General features: G+C 38.8%; 3 protein-coding genes across 4 annotated transcripts; 2 read left to right on the forward strand and 1 right to left on the reverse strand.

Annotated features, from left to right (window-relative positions):
• Window positions 1–34: 34 nt before the first annotated feature.
• LOC111322267 (uncharacterized) lies at window positions 35–7843 on the reverse strand. The gene is made up of 9 exons (XM_022925345.2): window positions 7558–7843; window positions 6090–6143; window positions 5429–5478; window positions 3912–3981; window positions 2792–2829; window positions 2163–2210; window positions 1405–1500; window positions 1011–1058; window positions 35–801 (listed from the first exon to the last, which is right to left on the reverse strand). Exons 1-9 carry the CDS (start codon window positions 7742–7744, stop codon window positions 592–594), a joined length of 801 nt encoding a protein of 266 aa, XP_022781080.1. The 5' UTR covers window positions 7745–7843; the 3' UTR covers window positions 35–591.
• Window positions 7844–7915: 72 nt separating this feature from the next.
• On the forward strand, window positions 7916–15265 carry LOC111322228 (phosphatidylinositol 4-phosphate 3-kinase C2 domain-containing subunit beta). Its single transcript, XM_022925299.2, has one exon. The coding sequence runs from the start codon at window positions 8348–8350 to the stop codon at window positions 13373–13375; it is 5028 nt and encodes a 1675-aa protein (XP_022781034.1). The 5' UTR covers window positions 7916–8347; the 3' UTR covers window positions 13376–15265.
• A 195-nt stretch (window positions 15266–15460) lies between these two features.
• Window positions 15461–22404, forward strand: LOC111322221 (uncharacterized). Of its 2 annotated transcripts, none has more exons than XM_088753805.1 (4): window positions 15461–16796; window positions 18733–18982; window positions 19582–19698; window positions 20076–20990. In XM_088753805.1, the coding sequence occupies exons 1-4, from the start codon at window positions 16407–16409 to the stop codon at window positions 20210–20212; spliced, it is 894 nt and encodes a 297-aa protein (XP_088609931.1). In that variant the 5' UTR covers window positions 15461–16406; the 3' UTR covers window positions 20213–20990. The 2 variants fall into 2 exon arrangements, with proteins under 2 accessions (XP_088609931.1, XP_022781029.1); XM_022925294.2 differs by lacking the exon at window positions 20076–20990 and adding an exon at window positions 21013–22404 and having other exon boundaries at window positions 15656–16796.
• Window positions 22405–23167: the final 763 nt, after the last annotated feature.

Genomic DNA, 23167 nt, shown 5'->3' on the forward strand with positions numbered 1-23167 from the left:
ATTAAAAGTCTGGTTTTGAAAAAAAAAACATCACAACGGTTTAAAATGTTTTATTACTTTTTTTTTTTTACAGTCAAAGTAGTTTTTGGGTCATTTAGATTCTCTGCTAGCCGTTAACGGAAGTAATAACACATACATATATTAGATTGATGACACGTTTGAGACGTTTGACTAAAACGTGCAATGTTCAATGAAGTGGTGATTTTAGTTCTGACCATAAGTAAGATAGCTCAGATTCTTGATTTGTTCGCGTAACAAACTTTTAATGTGACTGTTTAAATTCCAAACTCCGATATGTCCTACGTACCTGGCTTATCTTACTATAACTTATAGGGTTTCAACGTAATTGTAACCACAAACTGTCAACTTGACATACTGACGTGACCGTTACCCGCCGCTGATCTGATTTGGAATGCATTGCGTGACGAAACAAACAAAAATGGCGATTGGGACTCGCACACCACTCAAAGTTTATTTATAAAATGCATTTTCTCTTTCATTTAGCTGTCCTCCCAACGCTCACTCCGATGCAGTTCTGTCAAAGAATCCATTAACACTCAAACTGTCTGATGTTTCAAGTGATGCACGTACTCAAGGAAAAATAGAGAAATCTATCTCAGACACGTGAACAAATTGATTTTCTTCAGGGTCCCCCACAGATGGCGTGTCATCCTCAGAATCACTTGAATCTGAATAGCTTTGATCCACCAGTCTGGCTGTCTTACATGAAGGTTCAGACGAGTTCTCGTCACTTTTTTTGGTCACTTGTTCTCGCACCCAACAACCTGCATCAAAATATCCCTGAAATAAAAAAAAAACACCCATACACGGAAGAAATGAACTTACCACTTAAACTCCCATGAGTGACCAAGACAGAATTTCTCCTTACAATATCAATACAATATCAAGCAGACAAGCAATGAGAATAAAGAAAAATATAAATTAGGGGATTATTAGTTGATCCAATACCAAATTCACAACCAAATTCAAAGCACTTCCAAAATACTTACAGCTTTAGACCACTGTAACATCAAACTCGTTTCATAGGGACCGTATACCTGAAGAATAGGCACAGTTTTGTGTAGTATTTCTAAAAATAGCAAAAGCACATTTTGCAGTTCACTTCCTCAAATCAAATAAGATATCAAACAAGCATAGACACCCTTTGACTGCACAAGTTTATCTTTTTGCATTAATAATCACAGTATCTGGCCATAAAAACCAGCTTCAAGGCACTGAAAGTATGAAAGAGAGTTAAGAGAAAAAAAAAGAAAAAAAAGATTGTTTTTGTTGTCATCAAATGTTCCATTTATTAGTAGCACTGATGGAATCGGACCAAGATTTGCTAACTGTGAAGAAAAACCGTTTGCAGCGTGAGCTGTTTATATCTAAATAAATTTATACCTCTGCTTTAGGGTCCTCAGTCCACTTGTACTCCCAGTATAAAGTGGGGTTGTTATCCTCTGCACATTTCCTCTTTTCTACTGCTGCATAATTGATCTACATGTAAAGCGAAAAGGAAAAAAGTTTATTTACTGAGAGAAATATGTTTCTCTCCCCTTGCTAGTGATGGTTTTAATGCCACAACAGCATACACCGAATGCAAATATGGCATCCAATTTAAATTGCCATTGTTCTGGACTGACTAGTCTCGTCTTCACGTGGAAACACAAAAGGATTATTACTTGTGTGAGAGGCTAGTCAGTCCAGAACAATGGCAATTCAAATTGGATGCCATATTTGCATTTGGTGTATGGGATACGGTTTTTAAACAATACAGTTCAAAAGAAAAATAGAGACAAGTTTATCAATACTTTATGATGGATTTGTAAACCTATAAACTTATAAAATTGCAAGACTACACTTTAAACCAATCAAATAAATACTTACTTTTCAAGTGAAACCAATTTCCAAGAAAACATCACCCAAGTTTTCTCATGATTGCCATCACTTACATGTATAGGTGGCTCTTTGTGTTAGATCTAACAATATTTTCATGATTGGATGCTTTGCTTTAAGTTTTACTGATAGCCATAGATCAAAGAATATTTTATTCAAGAGCTAAAACTAGACATGTAATCTATCATATATCAACAACAAATATCAGTGACAATGACACCCAAATTAAGGTGTAACATACATGTAAAATGATGTCAACTCACCTGTCGACGCTCAGCAGCTCTCACAGTTACATTTCTATCATCAATTTTCTGGAGAATAAAAAATGCATTGATATACTATGATATGCTTATTACACTAAATGTATCCTATCCATATATACCTGTATAGATCAATTTAGACACATGCTAGTTTTTTTTTTTTTTTTTAAAGTTTGCAAAAGATGGTTACCACAGACATCAGGTTTCATTATCTCCCCATTTCTCCTTGATAATTATAAGCTTTCCCTGACCACACGAACACAACTAGTCATGATATTTACCATAATTGTACCCAACAGGTTACCCGCCTTACAACTGTACAGTTTATCATAACCAATATGTTCACAGGTAAGACTCACATAATTTTGGGGGATAGCACAACAAAATAGTAAGTAGGAAAAGAAAAAATGCAAGAGTTTGTTTACTGTTAAACTTCAGCATGTACTTAATGGCTAGCAGTGCAACACAACTATAGCCCTTTCATAAAAGATTAAAGTGACCAGACATGTTTCTTCTGGGCATCAATCACCAATCAAATAATAAAAATGCTGATTGAGGTGTCCTAACAAATTTTTCTTATTTTATCTTCAAAATTTCAATTTCTCTGAGTAAACATATGAGTATTAACCTACCAAATGGTTATAAGCACACCATGTTTTACATTTCACAGCTGAAAGGAAAGTGTGAGAAAAAAACAGTTAGATAGACACTCATATTGTGATGTGTCTATACAATTCATAAAATTCAGCCTTGTGCCACAATACCACCTGCTACTAGATATGACTGCCAAGGGCTTTAATTCCAGGTTGTTACTCAAAATGAGCCCCCTCTATGTTGTACATATATATTCTATACATATTCAAAATTTCACATCAGTTATAGTCCAGATAAAGTGCCACTAATATCATACACAGTACACTAAGACCCAGTTGCCCATGGGACAGCAAGAAATTGCAAGCAAGAAAGAGCTGGCCATGTTCAAAGGTCAGTTTAATTTATGTTTCCTGAGAGAAACATGACTACAGGGTGATTCATACTTCATATAGAAATAATGACATATACCTTCATATCAATGTTGCTGATGAACACAGTTTTGCAGAAAAATTTTAAAGTACCTTCAGTTGTTTAAAATTTTAACCGTTGTTGTTTAAAATGTTCTCTAACTGATAAAGGAAGAATAATTGTAAAGTTTCAAAATGTTGATCATCCCTTGCTCTGGCCCCCACATCAGGTGATAGTCATTAAACATATGACATTGTACAACATAATCAAATCAGATTAAAGTCACCTAGCATGTGTAAAAGGAAAAGATGCATATTGAGGTAACAACAAAATAATTAAAGGCCGATAGTTTCTAAAGAAACTGTTTGGGGCTGCATTGGTGGGGGTAACGAAATAATTTGAATACATCAACAAAGTTTAAGAATAAACACTAGCGAGAAAAACACACAATGTTTCGATGACTCCATGTCATCATTCTCAAGTGAGAAGAGAATAAAAATGAATAGTTAATTTATACCGTACGAAGGTGGCAAACGTAAAAACTTTAAAATATTTAAAATATTTAAATAAATAATTGCGCGTGTTGAGTTCGTAAATGTAAACTATTAAATAAATAGTTTTGCGCGTATGGAATCCGATTGTCGGGGCGAGTGATGAAGGGCTAACGCTCTAAACGTCAGCTTTTATAATTGTAACGGTGGCCAATTTACCATTTCAACTTTGTTGATATATTAAAAACAAAATAATTACCAGAGTCTACTTCACAGAATGTAATGAAGGCAAACCCTCTTGAAGTACCAGTTTCATGATCCTTGATAACCTAAGAGTAGATATGACACAGAGTGTAACATAATCAGGAACTAGACATTTTTCTCAAAAAACTAATTAAATACCCAGATTTTGAGCATATTCAATAAGGTCTACTTCCACACAGATTCACTATCAAATGCTCAAAACAGACATTAAAAAATCAAAACAATCCAACACAAGAAAATGTGAAAATATTTTTAAAAAATTTGATTGGTGTTTTGCACCTTATACCCTATACGGTATAAGGGTATTTAGTATAATTCCAGAGCTGAGCAAAGAGTTTCCAGCAATCTGATTGGTCAAGCAGTTCCTTATATGACGCTATATAAACTGCCAGGCGGTTTATATAAAATGTTAAAATAAAATGTTAATAAATGTTACTAAAATGTTATGGTTTTAGAAATTTCTCTGTTGTTCAGCTCTGAAATTATACTAAAACAATTATCTGCCTCAGGTTCGGTGAATAAGGGTATATATAAATTTATATGGGGTTGTGAAGTAAATTCCCATTGTAGCACCCTGAGAGCTAAAGACATGTAACCCTTTTATTAATTCCTGAGAACTCATTCTTCTAGCTGATTACAACATATTCTACAGTTTGATAGTTCTCACAATTCAGGATTTTTTTCATTATGAAATGTAATAACTAGAGAATTATGTATATAGCAACAGAATCATAGAGTAACCACAACAGCTACACATTTCAACAAAACATTGGTAAGTTCATCAAAATTTAGTTCGAGAATTCTGTGTACTGGCCAGAGCCTTATCTGATCTGAAATACCTAATTAATTCCCCTGACAATTTGGTGTTTACACAAGGAAAAGGTATTATAATTAATTAATTATTTAGTCTCATGATATGTGTTTATGACAGTGTGCTACAAATGGTTACCGTAGTGATCATTTGGGTACAGTTCAACTACTGGGAGCAGATTAGTGTGAACTCTTTCACCAACAAGAGTGACCATAATAAATAACTTATTCTTACAGTCACCTTTGGGTACAGTTCAACTACTGGGAGCAGATTAGCGGGAACTCTTTCACCAACAAGAGTGACCATAATAAATAACTTATTCTTACAGTCACCTTTGGGTACAGTTCAACTACTGGGAGCAGATTAGCGGGAACTCTTTCACCAACAAGAGTGACCATAATAAATAACTTATTCTTACAGTCACCTTTCAAGCAAAGTAAAATGATAAGAATAAGAGGAAATGAATCACAGTAAGAGACACTCTGGGAGTAATAGTGAAAAGTTATAACAAACCATTTCCTCAATTCTTAAACCTCTGTTTTTCAAAGTAATGTTTATTTTCATTGATTCAAGGGCCTCTTTCTTTTGCTCAATAAGTAATCTACATTTATTTATCAGCTGATAAGTTTATTGTATTTGACATGATGATCAATCTCTTGATTATAAATTGCCCCTCAGCTGAGGTAGTAAATACATTATACCTTAACTGCCTCTATTTCTCCAAAGGTAGAGAAAATTTCAGCGATGGTTACTGCAAAAAAAATTCAAAATATCAAACAATTAAGGTTAGTATCCTGATTTCTAATCCATTATTATTCCTTTCACTGCTTCTGTCCTGGCTTATGATAATTAGGTGTAATGTCTTTGCTGACATACAACTCAAATATTACAGGAATTATTACAGGAAATCACAATGGCATTGTGAGACCATAACAATTTGAAAATAAAAGCATATCTGAGACAATTCCTGGGGGGAAATATCTTAAATTACATGTATTAATCAATTGATAATAATCAATTGTGGCCTGCATTATTCAAATGGCTCTAAAGGAGAAAGCCTTCAGAAACTGCTTGTCATTCTTCATTAAAATTGTTTCTTACATGTTCTCCTGTAAAACAGAGGGTGAAGTAGATGTTGCATGGAAAAAAAAATACTTTTAATAAAAGTACAATACCTTAAGGTAAATGAATGCCATGATAACAAAACAGTCTGAATAAGCATGTGAGCATGTGAACCAGCTAAATACAGTTTGGCTCATTGTCTAACAGAGTGATAATAATAACCTCTCACCCTACTAGTTGCTACTGACTATACAGTGTATAAGAACTACCACATAATTAATTTCTTTAGTTCTTCAATACCTTCTTTAGTTTCCCAGTCTAAGTTACCAACAAATATCTTGGCTCTTGGGTCATCTATAGGGAAAGAAAGAAATGAGGAAATACAGTCTACCACCAAAAATGGTGAATGATTTGTAGCTTATGATTACGCCGTTATGAGGACTTACTTGACCAAAGGTCACACAAATGTTTAAAAGAAGAGATTGTTAGTACAGTCAAATCTTGATTATTCAGACTTGTTGGGACTTGGGTAAATAGTATGCATAATTGAGAGTCCAGACAATTGAAAATATGAATATTAATGAGGCAATCATGTAAACAAAAGACATAAAGATAACACATTTTTAATTCTAAAAGTATGCTTCAATGACTCTTAGAGCACTTGCTCTTTCCAAAGCAGAGGAGGTTATGCACTGTTGTAAATGCACTTTTCCTGACTTAATACATAATCTCTGAATTTTTTACCCCATGATGAAGTTCTGAAGATCAAAGCTCATTAATATTCATGAAAAAGAAGGGGACCAGAGAAAAAGTCTGGATGATCGAAGAGTCCAGGTAATCAAGGTCCGGATAATCGAGGTTCGACTGTAATACACTGTTGGATCTCAGCTAGATGTGTTAGCAACAGAACAGTTACAACTGGAAAACATAGAAAGTGCAGCAACAATAGCCAGAAGGGATAAATAACATGCTTGTGTTTGGGATTGCAATCATGTAGCTTTTATCTTTATACTTGATCCAATCAAATCAATGACATTTTGAGGGGGGCTTAATCTTCCAAAATTTACTTTGTTCAAAAGCACCATACCCTGATATCAAGTAATGTAGGATGTGTTTTAGCACTCTGACATCAGAAGAGAGAAACAAAAATAAGGACAGCTTCTCTTAGGGAAAGGTGAAAATTCCTTATTTGATTGCTTTATACATGATACACAACTTCCAAATTATTCACTCACAACATATCCCAAACAATCAAGTAACTGATAAACAATGGAGACAAACTGATAATTTAACAAAAGGAAAATAACTGTCAAGGCAAGGAAGCACCAAATCAGGTCAAAAGAGTACATCCGAAAAATGTCACATCAGTACAGCTTACAGAATCAGAAAAATGACAGTCAAAAGTTGTTACAAGTTAAAGAAGTCTCAATCTCTGGTGGCCGATCATGTGCCACATACAAAATTACAAATAAAATGTGATCAATATTACATTTTCTCTTTCTTTGTTTCGTTTCACGCCATATTTCATTTTCTGCAGCATCTCACCTCCTCTTGAAATACGAACCATACATTACAAAAACATACATTTCCAATAACTCTACTTCAAGATCTTGAATTGAAAGTGCAAGCAGTTTTTAAATTAGAAGCTCGTGTAATGTACAGTTACAAGCTACTTAAAGCTGTTCTATCCAGTTCCCCAGGAGGCCACCTGAAAAATAAGTTTCCAGGGTTTTAATTTGACTCGAATTATGTTTTTTCAGCCACTCACATTTTCTCCTCTTAGGTTGGGTTCCCGCTGTCAAAGTTTCAGCTGAATGTGATTGGGGGTGCAGGGGTGGGGGTTTCGGTGCGTCCTCTGCGCGTTTCTCCTGCCAGCTCTCAACTTTTCTCGATTGTTCACTGGGACGTTTACTTCCACTTGCATTAGACTTGTAGCTCCAACCAAATGTGGCCATTAGGAACCAAAACAAAGGTTTAATTCTTTGGAGGTATAAACAATCTTTCCTACGGAGTATATACCGTCATGTTTGTTGTTTTCAGCCTGACATGTCAGCGGTGGTATTTAAAAAACCCATGCGCAGTGTAGTTGAACTACGTTGATTTGGTTGTTTACAAACCGTTTTCTTGAATGGTACGAAGCCAGTACGGTTGTCTCGGCCGTTCGCAAGGATTCCTCGACAATCCAGTAAAGTTGTTGAGAGAGGGAGAGCCATTGGCACTTTACTGATGAATCGGAAGCGAATGATTTTATGCTGGGATCGAAAAGTTTGCTAAAATCGAACTGGAACAGGAAAAACTTGACCACGCGTAAGTCAGCTGAAGTGCGGTGTTTGTCTTCACATACAGTTTATTGTCCATAATTCTGAAGAAGTGCTTCGACGTTGTAATGGTTGTAATGGTTTCAGCGTGTTGTTGAGAACCTGGCAAGGCAAGTTCGAACATTCTGATTTTTAATCGTAACAAATCACGCTAATAATATATTTCTTGATTATAATGAAATTGAAACTGATTTGCCTGATTTGCATTTAAATCTTCCTGGTTTGGGCGGTTTATAATTTATGATGGAAAAACAGAAAGGACATTTGGACGATCTCATGTCCTTCTCCTCCGATGAAGAAGACAATGTTGCCACAAGGTCTGATCCTTCTTGGTTGAATGTCTTATCTTCCGAATTCGAAAGAATTGGTAGAAGTCCGCCTAGCGCTGACACAGCTCGCTCGCTGTCACCGACCTTCCTTATTTCTAACGGCCAACAAACAAGCAGCCTTCGAAACGAAAATAACCTTTCGAACCGAGCGTTGCATTCGACTAAACCACGAGCAAGATTGACACATTCAGGTCATGTTAGTGATGAAGAACACTCACATTTGTTCAATTTTACGACCGCCACTGCCAATGCGACAGGTCGTGGTAGTCTTTTTGAAGAAGCGAACAGATTACGGGCATCTCGTTCTTGGGATGACCTGTCACCGCCTGGAAGCCCAGTTAAAAAAACAAGCAAAGTCGCGGAATTCCCTCACGGTGGATTTCCTAACTATCACACGTTATTTAGGCCCCCATCAGAAGTGTTGAACTCTCAGTCTCAAAGTTCATCCGCTCTTAGTGGCCAAGCAGAGGTTGAAAATGCTCAAAGTGAACACTCCTACACCTCTAGACCTAGTGTTACTTTGAAAGGTCAGGGTTCAGATGTTGGAATGGCAAGTGCAGATCAGTCTTTCAGCTGTGATACCTCATCAAATTCTGGCAATGAACACCCCTATGGTTCCATCACTTTAAAGCGAAAATTGCATCTTGGAGAATCATTCAGAAAGTCAATCAAGGACAAAACTTCGTTAGAAGGAAAATTGGTCAAAGACACTGTTTTCTTTCCATCGGAGACAACTCACAATGCGCACAGCCTTAAGACAGATGCCAGAAATATAAGACGTTTGACAGTGAACCTCCCCAATGAAAATGAAGTTCGTGGGCTTCGACAGTCCTCAAAGGAGTCAAGCACTCGATGCAAACCCGTTTCCTCTGGTCGATCACCCCCATTCAAGATTCCCAATCGCCCGGCCTCTGCTTCTCTGCCGATCAAAAAGTCACCGGGTGCATCAAGGAACAGCAGTGGTTGTGAGTCAAAGTTTCTCTTCTTTGGAGATGGTCTGTTTGATGTCGCCAAAGAGAGGAATGAAGAGGCTGTTGCCTTTAGTGCTATGATGACCTCTGTCAGGTCAAACTTTCGCTGGGATGAAGAAACGAACGCCGGCCATGTTTTAAGTCCCACGATACCCTATGATCACGAAACATTTCCGAACAACACCGATGCTTTTATTGCCATCTACACCGATCAGCGGCAGGACACCCTCAAGTTCACCTTTAGTGTACATAGCCGTGTCTGCAAAATAATCGAGCTCGCCCTGAGTTGTCTGTCAAATGATAGTAAATCACTAGAGTATAACTCATCTGCAGTTTGTGTACTTAAAGTTTGCGGACGTTCCGAGTACCTGGAATCAAACGGAGTCCTTATCCAGTATGGATATGTACAGGAATGCATCAAATTTAAGCGTGAGGTTGAACTTGTCCTCCTCGAGAGTTGGCAAGTTTCAAGACAGCTGGCTCGTACTGAAGAAGATGACTTAGATGGCATTGTTTCCCACAACTACAAAGAGTTTTTTGACTGCTCTGTGACTACCGCTGTGTCGAGATATGGGCTGACTGTACTGTTAGAGGCATTTAATCAAGAACTGGTCAGACTCTTGGAAGAAACTACCGATTACACCAAGCCACGGTTTGAGCCAAGTCGTACAATCCAAGCTGTGAAAGCCATCTGTGCCACCTTGGCAACCCTGGAAACGAAAGAGTTGATCGATTCCATCCGCATTTTACAAAATCTACAAAAGGCTGTCGAGGTTTCTGATAGAATGGTTCCTAACCAGCTCGATTTGAACGATGCCCTCTCAAAGTTGCAATCAGCTGTTATGCTCCTTATAGAGATGTACTGCGATGCGTTTGATACCGAGTTTGTTCCCACCCGGATAGAGAGACCCAAACTTGCCGGATCCATAGAGGTTACAGCCATGACAGACAACGTCCGTATCCAAGTGGCCTTCGCCCATCGACTGCCTCCGCGATGGAACCAAGACTTCGAAAGCTTTGAAGTTCATGGTGGAATTTACTATGGGGGGCGCCTGACGTGCCCATTAGAAGTGACGAAGCAAATTAAGATCGCCCGAAATTTCTTCGACCAACTTATGTGGAATGAATGGCTGCAATTCAAGCTGCAAGTTCGTCAACTCCCTCGTGAGTCTCGTGTATGTTTCACACTTTATGGCGTTCCCCCGATCAGCAAAGGAAACACCTTGAATACCAGTAGAACTCCACTTGGGTGGGTTGCACTACCACTCTTCGATTTCAAGGGTGTTTTGGTGTCGGGAACGCATCTCCTTGGTTTATGGCCGGATGACACGGGCAACCCAGTCGGCACTTGTACATCTAACCTGCTACACCCATCCAGTGTCATTCTGCAAGTCGAATTCGAACGATATTTGGCTGACATTGTCTTTCCTGATTTCGAAAGCAACGGCTGGTTACCCTCCGATGAAACGGATCGCTGTGAGCCGCAACCCCAAACCGCTGAAGTATACAAAAATATTTTGGAGAAAGATCTCTTCAATGAACTGAAGCCAGAGGAGAGTGAACTTCTCTGGGAACATCGCCACTACTGCATGTCAGTCCCAAAAGCTTTACCTCTCATCTTGTCTGCAGCACCATCTTGGGAGTACGGTTTCCTTCCAGAAATCTACAATCTTTTGGCATCTTGGGCCCCTTTAAAACCAGTTGATGCTATGGAGCTGCTTAAGGTCAATTTCCCAGACACCCGTGTGAGAGATACGGCAGTGCAGTGGATGGAAGCAGTGGTTGATGATGAATTGTGCGATTACCTTCCTCAGCTCGTCCAGGCCTTGAAGTATGAAATCTATCACGACTCCTCTTTGGTTCGCTTTCTTGTCCGCCGGGCTCTTGCCAGTGTCAGAGTTATGCATTATCTCTTCTGGTACCTGAAGGACACTATCAGTGATTCTCAGTTCGGTCAGCGGTTCCAAATTATTCTCGGGGGTCTGTTGAATATCTGTGGAAATGCCCAAAGGTGCGAGTTTACCTTTCAAGACGAAGTCGTCGCCGACCTTGCAGAAGTAGCCCGGAAAGTCAAAACCTCAAGAGACTCCTTACGAATGAATGTCCTTCACCAAGAACTAGCAGTGGTAGCTGCTAACTTTGGTCCAACCTTTAGGCTTCCAATAGGCCCAAGTTATGAGGTTAAGGGTGTTAACGTTCCAGCCTGTGGATACTTTACATCGAATTCTGCGCCATTGCGACTCATTTTCAAGAGCGTTGACCCGTTTGGCGAAGATATCCACGCAATGTTCAAAGCTGGGGACGACATGAGACAAGACAGGCTTATCATGCAGCTTGTAGGAATAATGAACAAGATCTGGTTACGAGAAGGAATCGATTTAAAAGTAATCACGTACCAATGTGTGGCAACTGGCGTGGGAATGGGGATGGTGGAAATTGTGAAAGAGTCGGTCACGCTTCGAGAAATCCACACTGAGCTGGGTCTGACAGGGTCTTTCAAGGATGAGCCAATTGCACGTTGGATCAAAAAGTACAACACTGGCGACGACAGCTACCACCAAGCTGTGGAGAATTTTATAGCATCATGTGCAGGTTACTGCGTCGCTACCTACGTCCTTGGTATCTGCGATCGACACAACGATAATATCATGATCAAGAAAAGTGGTCACATGTTTCACATTGATTTCGCCAAGATCCTTGGAAACGCTCAGATGTTCGGTACATTTCGACGAGATCGGGCTCCCTTCGTCTTGACTCCGGACATGGCTTTCGTCATAAACGGAGGCTACCAGCCCAGTAGTCGTTTTCAAGACTTTGTAGACCTTTGCTGCAAAGCGTTCAACGTCATCCGACGCCACTCCAACTTGCTTCTCAATTTGCTATCCTTGATGCTGAATTCTGGCATATCCTCCTTGAGTCAGGTGGAAGATTTGAAGTACATTCGAGATTCATTGCTTCCAGATTCCTCAGAAGGAGAAGCTACGGCGGCGTTCACCAGACTAATCGAGGCTAGTCTGTCATCATGGTTCACTCAAGTCAATTTCTTTATTCATAATGTCGCTCAGATCAGAGACGTTAGTCAACTACGACTCTCGACAGCTACAAACGCTAGCGTAAGCTCTGTTCTTTCTTTCGTTCACGGAACATATTCTGTCGACTCAGATGGGTTGGTAGAATCTGCCCGTGTTGTGGACTTCCATAAGCGCTACAGTCCTGAGAAGTATTACGTTTACGTTGTGAACATTTGCCGAGTTGGCGACGAAGAACCGGCGTTTGTTTTTCGCAGGTTTAGCCACTTCCACGAGCTACATTCAAAGCTCTTGGAGGCTTTTCCGGAAACCAGTCTGCCCAAACTTCCTAGCAAAATCTACATTCGTCGTTCGCAGATCCGTGTTGTTGCCGAGCGGAGACGAAGTGACCTTGATGATTACATCCGCCATTTACTGATGCTGCCTCCTGAAGTTTCAGAATCGGAACTTCTGTACACATTCCTTCATTCTCTTCAGCAAGACAAGAACGACGCACGGTTGTTCTCGGCTCCCTTGCTTCCGGAGGAAAAACGAAATCGCCAGAGAGTCATTGGAGGACAAGTGAAGTTGCAGATTCGGCACGAGCGAGATGCCCTTCGCGTCATGATTATGCACGCGAAAGAGTTATCTGCAAGAAATACAACATATTTGGCAGATCCTTACGTCAAACTATACCTCCTTCCAGATCCTAATAAGGCCACAAAACTCAAGACCAAGATTGCACGGAAAACACTTAACCCAACATTTAACGAATCATTATTGTACAGTTTGCCGGAGCACGAAGCCAGACGGCGCCATCTTCAGGTCACTGTACTGGATCACGATTATATGGGCGAGAACGAATTTCTCGGTGGAGTAATCATCGATCTGTCACAAGCTGAGCTTAAGACGTCTGTGGCTCAGTGGTTCACCCTGACGGAGATTAGAAAACCACCATGATCACAAACTACTTGTATGTCACCACTCCTTGAGAGATGAAGCTGGAGGTGCTGCATCATGGAAACTACCCCTTAGAGCCCGTAGCGATGCACTGGTGTGCCAATCACATTAGAATGAAATGAACAATAGTTTTGATCAAATTTAATGGTGTCTAGCACCAAAGCAAGCAGAAACGATGAACAACATAGTTAGAGCCCTTTGTTTTTTCATTGAAGTCAATAAGCACGCATTTGGAATCCACAGTAAAGTATTCTGTAAGGATGCAGCGGCGTCAAGAAGATCGCGATTTGCTTCCCGCCTATGAACGTTTAGTTAGGTCCACACGCCGCAGTGAATATGGAAAGTTCCAAAAGGAGAAACTGAAACTTCACATTATGACGTGGAGAGATGCAAGTACGCTTCTTTGTTTGTTTAACCACACTCGTTCACTTGTTTTTTTATCACATCAATGCCATAGTATAGAATAGGTCAAAATCAAGTCTTCGTTCAATACTAATTAGATTTGCAAGATTTAAAGTTGCCAGACAGAATATAGTACAATGATATGACTGAAAGCCAATACAACTGAAATATTTTCTTGATCGAATGAAAAGGTTTGCTTCCTCAGTGTTAATTAGTCAATTTGATGGAACATATCTTGTTTGAAGTTTAGAAAGCCAGTATGTAATAGGATTTCACAGGAGGTGAAAAATACGATTGATGGTAGTAGCTAATAGAGCGTTTTTCAGTTGAGTGTCGTTAAACCAAGTTCAAAAACGAAAACCAAAGCAATCACAACAGCCAATCATTGCAAGGAAATAGAGAGATTAAGTTTAGCTTTTACTTGAAACGGCAAACGTCAGCTTTCTCTTTCACGTTTCATGTAAAAATATCGTGAACCTTGCTGCGTCAACTTCCACGTGAGCTCACGTCATGGATGGATTTGAAGGCGCCCTTGTATGACTTTAATACAAGGAATAGTTTTGATGCCCTTTTTCCGGCAATTAACTTCTACTCTGTGAAAGAAAACAATGAAGTAAATCTTAACGTACACGGCAAACGCGAAGCAGCTTACTTTCACTTAGAAACGGCAAAGCCCAACTGACAAACGAGAAAAATGGCGGGAAAAACAAGGTTACGTGGTCACTCTTGCTGTTCACGTTCCACGTAAACGCGATGCTAAGTCTCTCTAATCTTACAAGTAACCATAGAGAACTCGAAGAAAATACAAACAAATTGCCTGAAAAGCGGCAAAACGCGAGTGACGAACTGCGCGGATTGGGTTGAGATTTGACTCTGATTGGATGAGAAGGTGGTGCGAGTTTCTGGACCAATCAAATAGCGAAGTAAGGCAAAACTAAAGCAATCCCAGATTACTTTGGACGCTTAATGTTGGAAATTGCTCTATCTGAGTAAGTAATGTATTTATTCTTTCTGAATATGGTCTTAAAATTTGACTGCCATCAATTTCTGTTAAATCAAATTACTATTTATGCGTTCTTTTAGGATCTCGCGTGCAGATGTCCGCATTCGCATAACTCTCAATGAAAACTCGTTTTTCCCAATATTAAGGGAAAATATTTATCAAATGAATTAGACCTGGTAGGTGAAGTATTGTGATCCTCGTAAAGAGAGAAGTCCTTGAACATATTTATTGATGGCGATCTAATGATTTAAACAAAAGTTGTTTCTAGAGCTACAGTTATCGACTCTGAAGACACGTTAAGCTTGGTTGACAAAGAATATTCGTAGAAATCATTGTTCGTTTCCTGTAATTAGACCTCTCATCTTTGTGTACTTAATATTTCGTTTTATTTGTTATTTATCTGTATCACTGTATACATTCTATCGTCACGTTGATGTTCAGATTTTTCTTTTGACTATTGTTAGTATTAAAGATACTATACGGCAGGGCTCGACACTAACTGTTCAACTAGCTAGCCAAGTGGCTGGTGAAATCTAAGGGGGGGAGGGTGGGGCGTTTTTGATTGTGTGTGTTCACCTACCGGCTTTTCATCACTCTGCGTTTAATTTTTTACCCAAAATAAGGGTGGGGGGGGGGGGGGGCGGCGGCCCGTTGTGTCCCTTCCTTGAATTTGCTGGGAAGAAGAAATTGATCGGAGCACGAATGGCGAACGATCGGATTCCGCTCTCAAATTAGTTTTCCCTGCTCCCTCGCCTTCGTAGGGTCGGCCACGAAGTCAATGTATGATAGCCGAGAGAGCGGTGGATGACAGCTCTACGCTTTTAAAATTCAAGATGGCGATCGCACATTTCGGGAGAGTCTCGTTTCCTGCATGGTAACCTGGTTTGGGCGAACGTGCTGTTTGCGCTTTTGATAATTGCCCCTGCTGCCGTAGGTCACAAAAATTGATAAATTCTCTGCTTTTAAAAAACTTATGATTGCCGTTGGATTAATACGTTTTATACGTACAAATCCCCCATGTTATTTTGATAAACCTTTTACACCCCTTATATCTGTATGCATGTTCTTTACACTGCTCTGCGCATGCTTTGTACATTTACTTAGGTGCCGACAAGGAGAATGAGAGCTTCTTTAGTTGATGATTATTTCCCACGCTCTCGTGACATTGGTTTTTGATTCAAAGATGATAGTATGAGGAGTCACTCTTAAGGGTCACGAGGTTAATGACATACTAAAATGGTACTAGCCTCGCTTACGTACTACCCATCACCTCAATTCCTTTCGGGGCCATGCCATAAAATACCCACATACCTTCTTAATATTGCTCATTGGTTAAAAATTCGGGCTTTTTCGACTTCTATCCTAAATACGGATTTTGGTGGAGAGGCCAACTTAGAAAATGTTTATTTAGTTCTCAGTCAAGATTCTAGGTTGAGCGAAATATTTCAGGCACTCGTTAACGTCTATCTATTCGATTGGATCTCAGAAAGAATATGAACATCCGGGAACTTTTATCACGTGACCTTGATGACGTTAATGCGTGCGCAGATAAAACAGTCGAATTTCTGAATCGTAGTATTCAAACACGCAAAGTTGTGATGAAGTTTTCTTTGCAGCCTTAATAAAATGGATGAAACCTATGCAGAAAGAGCAAATGAGAACACCGGCAGACAAAGAAACAATGCTGGACCGCTACCAAGGACTCTATACGACTTGTTTCTGAATTGTCTTCGCGCGCGTTCCGCAACCACCCTCCCTGAGTGGAAATGTTGTTGGCCTAGCGGACCCGAATTAAAAGCGGCGGGTTTTCCGAAACCGAGAGGTGGAATAACAAGACGAGAAAGATTTAAGAGTTGGGCTGAACGGATGGATATACGCTTTGACGCTGAAGCAAACTGTCATGTACTCGTTTACAAGAGAACTGGTAAGATAATTATACCAGTGGAAGAATTTCAAACCGTGGTGCGAAAAGTTCATTCGATAGGACATTATGACGCAAGGAAAACATTTTCTGTGGTGAGTTATATGTACCCTTGCTCATGCAAAGGCTGTTATTACTTGTATGATACAAATTAAAAATAAATAATTTGATTTGTGAGCTAAACTTCAAGATAATGATTATTTTCAAGATCTATGAGTTAGTTTTGCAGTAGGTTTAGTGGTAAGAATTTGGATAGTTTTGAAACGTAGTATAACTTTACGATTAATTTTTTGTGAGGAATATTGATGTCTGTTCAGCTTTTATTTTATTGATTAAGCAACACTTTTGCATTTTTCTGTAATTCTCTTGTGAAAGTCCAGGCAGTGAAAATAATACTCGGCCTGGGTGAAAATAATGACCAAAAATCTCAGATTGAATTATTTGTTACACCAGTGAACGTTTGTATATTATTTTTTTGTTTCGTAAGGACAAAATTAATCACTCTGCGGGCCTCTTTATTCGAGCCAGGTGCAATCTGTTGAAATGGTAATGTGGGCTGGCCTTGTGACCTAGATGTTACTTTTATGGCCAAGACCTTGTCAGATACTAGTATGAAACTTGAAAGATTGCTCCTTGTTTATAATATCTGGAAATTCCCATAGAAACATATATACATACACTTTATTGAGCATCCCGGAAAAGGGCTCTTCAGCATCAATATTAAAAATAGTAAAACTAAATAAATAACTCTAACTATTATACTTTCATATTACTTATATATTACTTAATTACTATATGCAAACAACAATTATCGAAGATCGTTCATGTTACAAATCAGTTCATTAATTAAACGTCTCTTAAAGACCTTAGTACTCATGATTTCCCTTAAATCTTTACTTAAATTATCCCATACTTTTACGCCACGATAATAAAAGGGGCGCTGGCCAGCATTGATTCTACTGGATGGAATATTTAATCTATCTCTATAAACATTGATCAGACCAAATCTCAGCACAACAACGGGGGTTAAATTTCCCATCTTGACAGATGCTGAGGAGGCAGTGTGGCTGAGTGGTTAGAGTGTTGGACTTGTAATCCGCTGCTCCCGGGTTCAAGTCTCACCCTGACCACTGGATTTGTTTCACGGTAGCCCTGAGTTCAGATCCTTGGCCATGCTCGTAAATAGCCAACTGGTTTGCCTCCGGCCGGTTGAGGTTCTTAATAATGTTATGTTCAATTTAGACCATTTGTTTCATGTGTTTGGGAGGACCACAATGGAAACTACTGGTTCACCAGTAATTGTGTAATCCTATAAAAAGACTTTTTTTTTTTTTTGGTTAAATTTGCCTGCCAGCTAAGTCATTCACTCAAATGATTAGCTCTTGCTTATTTTTGTAGAATTGATAAATCATCAGAAATTTGTCTCTTCAAATTAGTTTATTTTTCATGCAAAAGAACCAAGCGTCTAGGTCTGTTATGTTGAACTAAAATGAATGTTTCCCTATGAACACACACAAGAGACCTGTATGGACAAAAATGTGAGGCTGCAAACTGAATTACAGACTTGTGATGAATGATCAGGTCAAACATGTGAGAATGATAGCATTTGGAAATAAACGTGCACAGAAAGTATTTACGGCATGGTTTCTCTATTACCCCTTACTAATCCTAACTCTACTTGGAGCATTGCATGAGCATGCAACATATTTTTCTAGGAGCCTAGTATTAAATGTTGTCATCTTCAAGATCTAAAACAATTAAGTTCCCTTGCTGTCTGCCATTTCTTCTGTATAGCACAGGGCTCATACACTCAATATCCCTTCCAGCATATTTGCTTTCAAACTCAGTAGACTCTGATTGCTGGAAGGAGTGTTTGCTGTATTATACTTACTGGTTTGGTTCATCATGTGATCTGATCAATTGTATTTGTACATATTACAAAACTTTGAGTTGTGGATCCTTAGCTTTAAACCATTAATATTTGTTAAAGTAGACTATATCTCTTTTTGTTTTGATTTTATAATATTTCAGATACAAGAAAAATACACTGTGGGCCATAGAGACTTTGGAATTGACAAAAGTATTATTAGTGTTGTGGTAGAAACATGTCCTAGCTGCCTTATGAAAGGAAAACTTGCAAATGGACTCAGAAATGGTGATAATCATCAGCTGGAACATGACAGACTACCCCCGGTAACTTATAATGGGAAGTTTTTGAGTGATGCCAAATCAATGGTTGCCAATGCCCCTGATAGCAAGTGTATATGGTTTGACAAATCAGGTACAAGTTGATTGATTTTGTATGCTGTTGAAACTTAAGACCTTAAGCAATACCTCTTTTTTCAGCAAAGTCAGTTGTGTGAGCCAACATCAATTTTTCTCATTGATTTTTTTACTTGACCTGTGTGGGAATAGTCCCACTACATTGTAAAGATTTTTGGGAATAATTTTCATTATTGAATGCTGTTAGTGATTTATAGTCAAGGCTGTGCTCTAAGGAAAATTGAATGGAGCCTAGTGCTCTGAAGCTGTGAAATCCAGGGTGCCCAGCATGTGCTTTTTATGAAAAAACTAAAATTCCTGAGTTGCCCAAGAGCAAAAGTAAGGCACTAGGGGGCCACTGGGCACTGCTACACCTCAGCCTTGATAGTACTTGCATTAACTTACAGAAGCTCCCAGGAGAATTGCTGCCTGAAGACCCTTGTTATAACGATTTGTCCATACTAAATTTAATGAGTGGAAATTTTTTTTCACAGGATAAATTACCAGGCAACAGATAGTGTTTTATGGTTTGTTTTCACTTTTTAACTAAGAGGAGTTTACAATTTGATACCATATATTTTATTTTTAACGTGTTCTCACTATTTTTGTTTTCAATAGTCCTCACAGACAATCAAGATTTTAACAGTAAACTTCAAGGTTTGATTAATGAACTGAGAGGGGAGTTAGGAGCCGTTCTAAGAGGAAGCAGAGATGCAAGGGATAGACTTCTGAACAGTAAGTGTAATGCTCTCTTAGGGAAAACTATCAATGTTTTTTTCTTTCATTGACATAAAGCCAAAATTTTCGATTTGCTGTTGTAACTTTCCACAGCTACACTACTGAGAAAGTTTGCCAAGGCATTTCATGTTTCTTTTTTTGGAAAATTGTTTTGCTAGTGATCTTCAGAAATGAAAAATTTTCATTGGTATGTAACCTCAATGCTAGCTTCTCTCTCTTCCTCACAAATAGAGAAGGTAAAAAGAGGAGCCTGGGCAGGAGCTTGAGAGGCACTATTTAGAGATGAGTTACTGGAGTATAATTTCCCTTAAACTCCTCTTGACCCACTGGCCATAGGTCCTTGCCAAGGCATCCACAATTTTTTTGTCTTGCAGAAAAAAAAGGAAAAAAAACTGGTGTGTTAGGTATTGGACATGGAGAGTATTCTACACCAATCATACAGGGGATCAAAAGAAAACTGATACAATCCCAGATTACGTTTCGCACTCGATTTGAATCCCCCCTTAGTTAACTATGTTTAACTTTAACATTGATATAACATCTGCATCTCTTTAGTGTGCTGTTACTGATGCACTTTTAACTCTTGTAAGATTGAATAAAGGGGGTAAATTTCTATAAAAAAAGTATGGTGCTGCTTTGATGGGGTAATACAAGATTATTTGGTTTTATCAACTGAGGTGATGACATAAATTGGCCACCATAAAGAGTTCCTGAAGCTGACATTATTTATTTACTAATGTTTTATTCATTTGTCACTTACACATACAAAAATAAATTAATAATAATAATAATAACTTTATTTATCTTTGTAAAAAAAAAATGGTCAGTCAGTCAACAAAAGGTTGATGGACTGGTATTAATCGGTGACCAGAAATTACAGTTGTTTACAACAATAAAAAATAATAGCTATAATGATATCATTATACAACAATTTATACTTAATCCATATAAAAGTACTATTTAGGATCATTTGTAAAAAGTATGGGGAAGAAGCCCAGCAGAAGCTAGTTGCTCATCAAACCTGGGTTCCTCACATGATATAGAAGATAGATTTGCTAATTAAGGGCGGGCAAGTTTAATTAAGTTTTCTGTCAAGGAGAAATTTTTTTAAGCGAAGTCTTACTTTGACGAGGGGCAAACGCTCGAAACGTCGGCTCTAGGATGTCTTAGCGTGGCCAATTTTTATTATCAACTCGGTTGATAAAATCAAATGATCTCCTGGTAAGATTGGTTTCTCCTAACTTTTTTTTTTAGTGATTCATCAAATTGCTGATAGTTTTTAACGTGAAGACATTTTCCCTTTTTTTACAGAAATATCAATCACAAAATTCGTTGTCAATGAGCAGAAGAATTCATCACAACAATCGACAGAAATACCGGAATATAATCAAAAATTTATAGATGACATGAAATCTCTGCTTGAAAGCTACAGAATTCATGGGAGAGAAAAGTTGTTTCACGCCGATATGGAACTTCTTGCTGGGGCCTACAAAACCGCAGGCTACACAGACTTGTTTCTCCAAAGCGTGGAGGCACTCATACGCTCATTGTTATCCAGATGACACCTGCTACGTGCCTGGACATAATCAAGTTCTTGTTTCGTTCTACCTGTTTTTTACTCGCGCGTCTTCTCGTTCGTGCGTGTCGTTCCCGCGCGCCTTTTTATTGTATTCGTGTGTGGTTCTTTGATTGTACCTCTTGATTAATTCGATTGGTTGATTTCGAGGGGAATTTTTTGTCCTGAAAATAAACGCGACGGCAAGTGATGCTAAGCTCCGTCTCGAAGAATCGACTGAAGTAGAAAGTTTTCCTTTAATTAAAGTCGCCATTCAACTGGTTTCTTTTGTTTTAGTCAAAATATCCTACGTGCAGCCGTACCCTCCCCCCCGAGGAGGAACGGAAGGGAGGAAACGTCTACGCAACCTGACACAAATCGTGTTCTGTGACGTCACTTCCTTCCGTTTCTCCACGAGGGAAGGGTACGGCTACACGTTTGCTAGAGTCAAAACTGAGACTCACCGAAATCTGGACTGGACTTCTTATATCACTTCATATTTTCTCTTCCTCGAGCGAGACGTGCGAAGGTATCTGATTCAAGTGGTGCAGTGCCTGCTTTGATGAAACCAGTGAAGAAACCTACAACCAGCATTGTGACAGCTTATGATCGAGGTATCTTAATTCTTCCGAGATGTGAGGCTTTAAGGACGAAAAAAAATATGTATTTTTCCAACAGTTTTTATACCTGCAAAACATGGGGAAAAACACTAAGCATTAAACAATGGAAGCCAACAGGATCAAATATAAGGTTTCGGACAGTCTTGAAATTCGGTTTTCATGAACACGAATAAAGGCAGAGTGCTGCCTCGGTGGGAGTATTACTAGACAATTTGGTTTTATCAACTTCGTTGATGATATAGATTGGCCATGGTAAAGAATTTCTAAGCTGACCTTTCGAGCGTTAGCCCTTTGTTAGAGCATAAGGAAGGACTACCGTTCAAACGGCAGCTTTAGAAACTCCGCTGTGGCCAACTGGTAAAACCAAATTGTTATGGGTGAGGATTAGGTTAGGGGTGGCTACTTCAAGGCTTCCATATTTGATTGCTGTTCTTTTGTTTACGATGAAACAACACCTTTCTCTACGAACATTTTGTGTGTGGCTATTACTCAGCTCTAAATATGCAACTAATACAATTTTTTTTTCAATGTGTGGGATTTTTTTCCCTATGGTAATTCTTAAAATCATCTTGTTTCTGCTGTATCATCAAGCTTTGTGGTAACTGGGAGGATTCTCTGTTAAAACGGCAACTCTCGGAAATTTGCTCGCTTCCATTCGTGCTGGTCTAGAGAGGGAGTTGCGTAGTTGGAGGAAAGCCATTTTTTCAGTGCTAAACCAGGGCATGACCTTAACTTTCAGTTCGCTTATAAAGTCAAAATTTCTGGCCTTCTGTGTTAATGTTGCCTTTCCTCCGCTACGGAAGAATAGGTTGCTTATTCCAGCCGATATAGTTAGGCCAAACTGTTTTTGAAACACCAAAATCAGACACTAATACCTACCCCCTAGTCTGTTCATGTTGTCTTTCAGTAACATAATTAAAAACATACAAACTGTTCCAATGAGGCCTTGAACTGCTGTCTAAGAAGTAAAATTTAAAATCCAAGCTTTCGCCGATCAACGGCATCATCAGGGATAAGAAAATGTTCCGGGAGCGCTATATATACGCAAAGAAAGTGTACGGTGAAGTGTACTAGTGTTTAAAATTAGACGCTTGAGTGCAAAATCAACATCTTAAAATTGAATATTGTCTAAAAATTGGACACTAGTTTCAAAATTCGGACACCTGTGTTCACAATCTGACAACAGTGATTAAAATCGGACGTTTGTGTCTGAAATTAGTATTGGGAATTCATTAACAAAAGGTTTAGTTTTTTTTGTCGTTTTCAGATTTTTCTTTTCTTTCAACCAAAA

Source organism: Stylophora pistillata, chromosome 3 (assembly GCF_964205215.1).
Source record: "Stylophora pistillata chromosome 3, jaStyPist1.2, whole genome shotgun sequence".
Taxonomy (NCBI): domain Eukaryota; kingdom Metazoa; phylum Cnidaria; class Anthozoa; order Scleractinia; family Pocilloporidae; genus Stylophora; species Stylophora pistillata.

Coding starts and splice junctions, on each gene's coding strand:
- LOC111322267 (XM_022925345.2), bottom strand. CDS start 7,744: ATGGCCACATTTGGTTGGAGCTACAAGTCTAATGCAAGTGGAAGTAAA. Junction 6,144..7,557: donor CCAACCTAAGAGGAGAAAAT/GTGAGTGGCTGA, acceptor CTTTCCCTATAG/ATGACCCAAGAGCCAAGATA. Junction 5,479..6,089: donor AGACTGGGAAACTAAAGAAG/GTATTGAAGAAC, acceptor TTTTTTTTGCAG/TAACCATCGCTGAAATTTTC.
- LOC111322221 (XM_022925294.2), top strand. CDS start 16,407: ATGGATGAAACCTATGCAGAAAGAGCAAATGAGAACACCGGCAGACAA. Junction 16,797..18,732: donor CAAGGAAAACATTTTCTGTG/GTGAGTTATATG, acceptor ATAATATTTCAG/ATACAAGAAAAATACACTGT. Junction 19,699..21,012: donor AAGGGATAGACTTCTGAACA/GTAAGTGTAATG, acceptor CTTTTTTTACAG/AAATATCAATCACAAAATTC.
- LOC111322228 (XM_022925299.2), top strand. CDS start 8,348: ATGATGGAAAAACAGAAAGGACATTTGGACGATCTCATGTCCTTCTCC.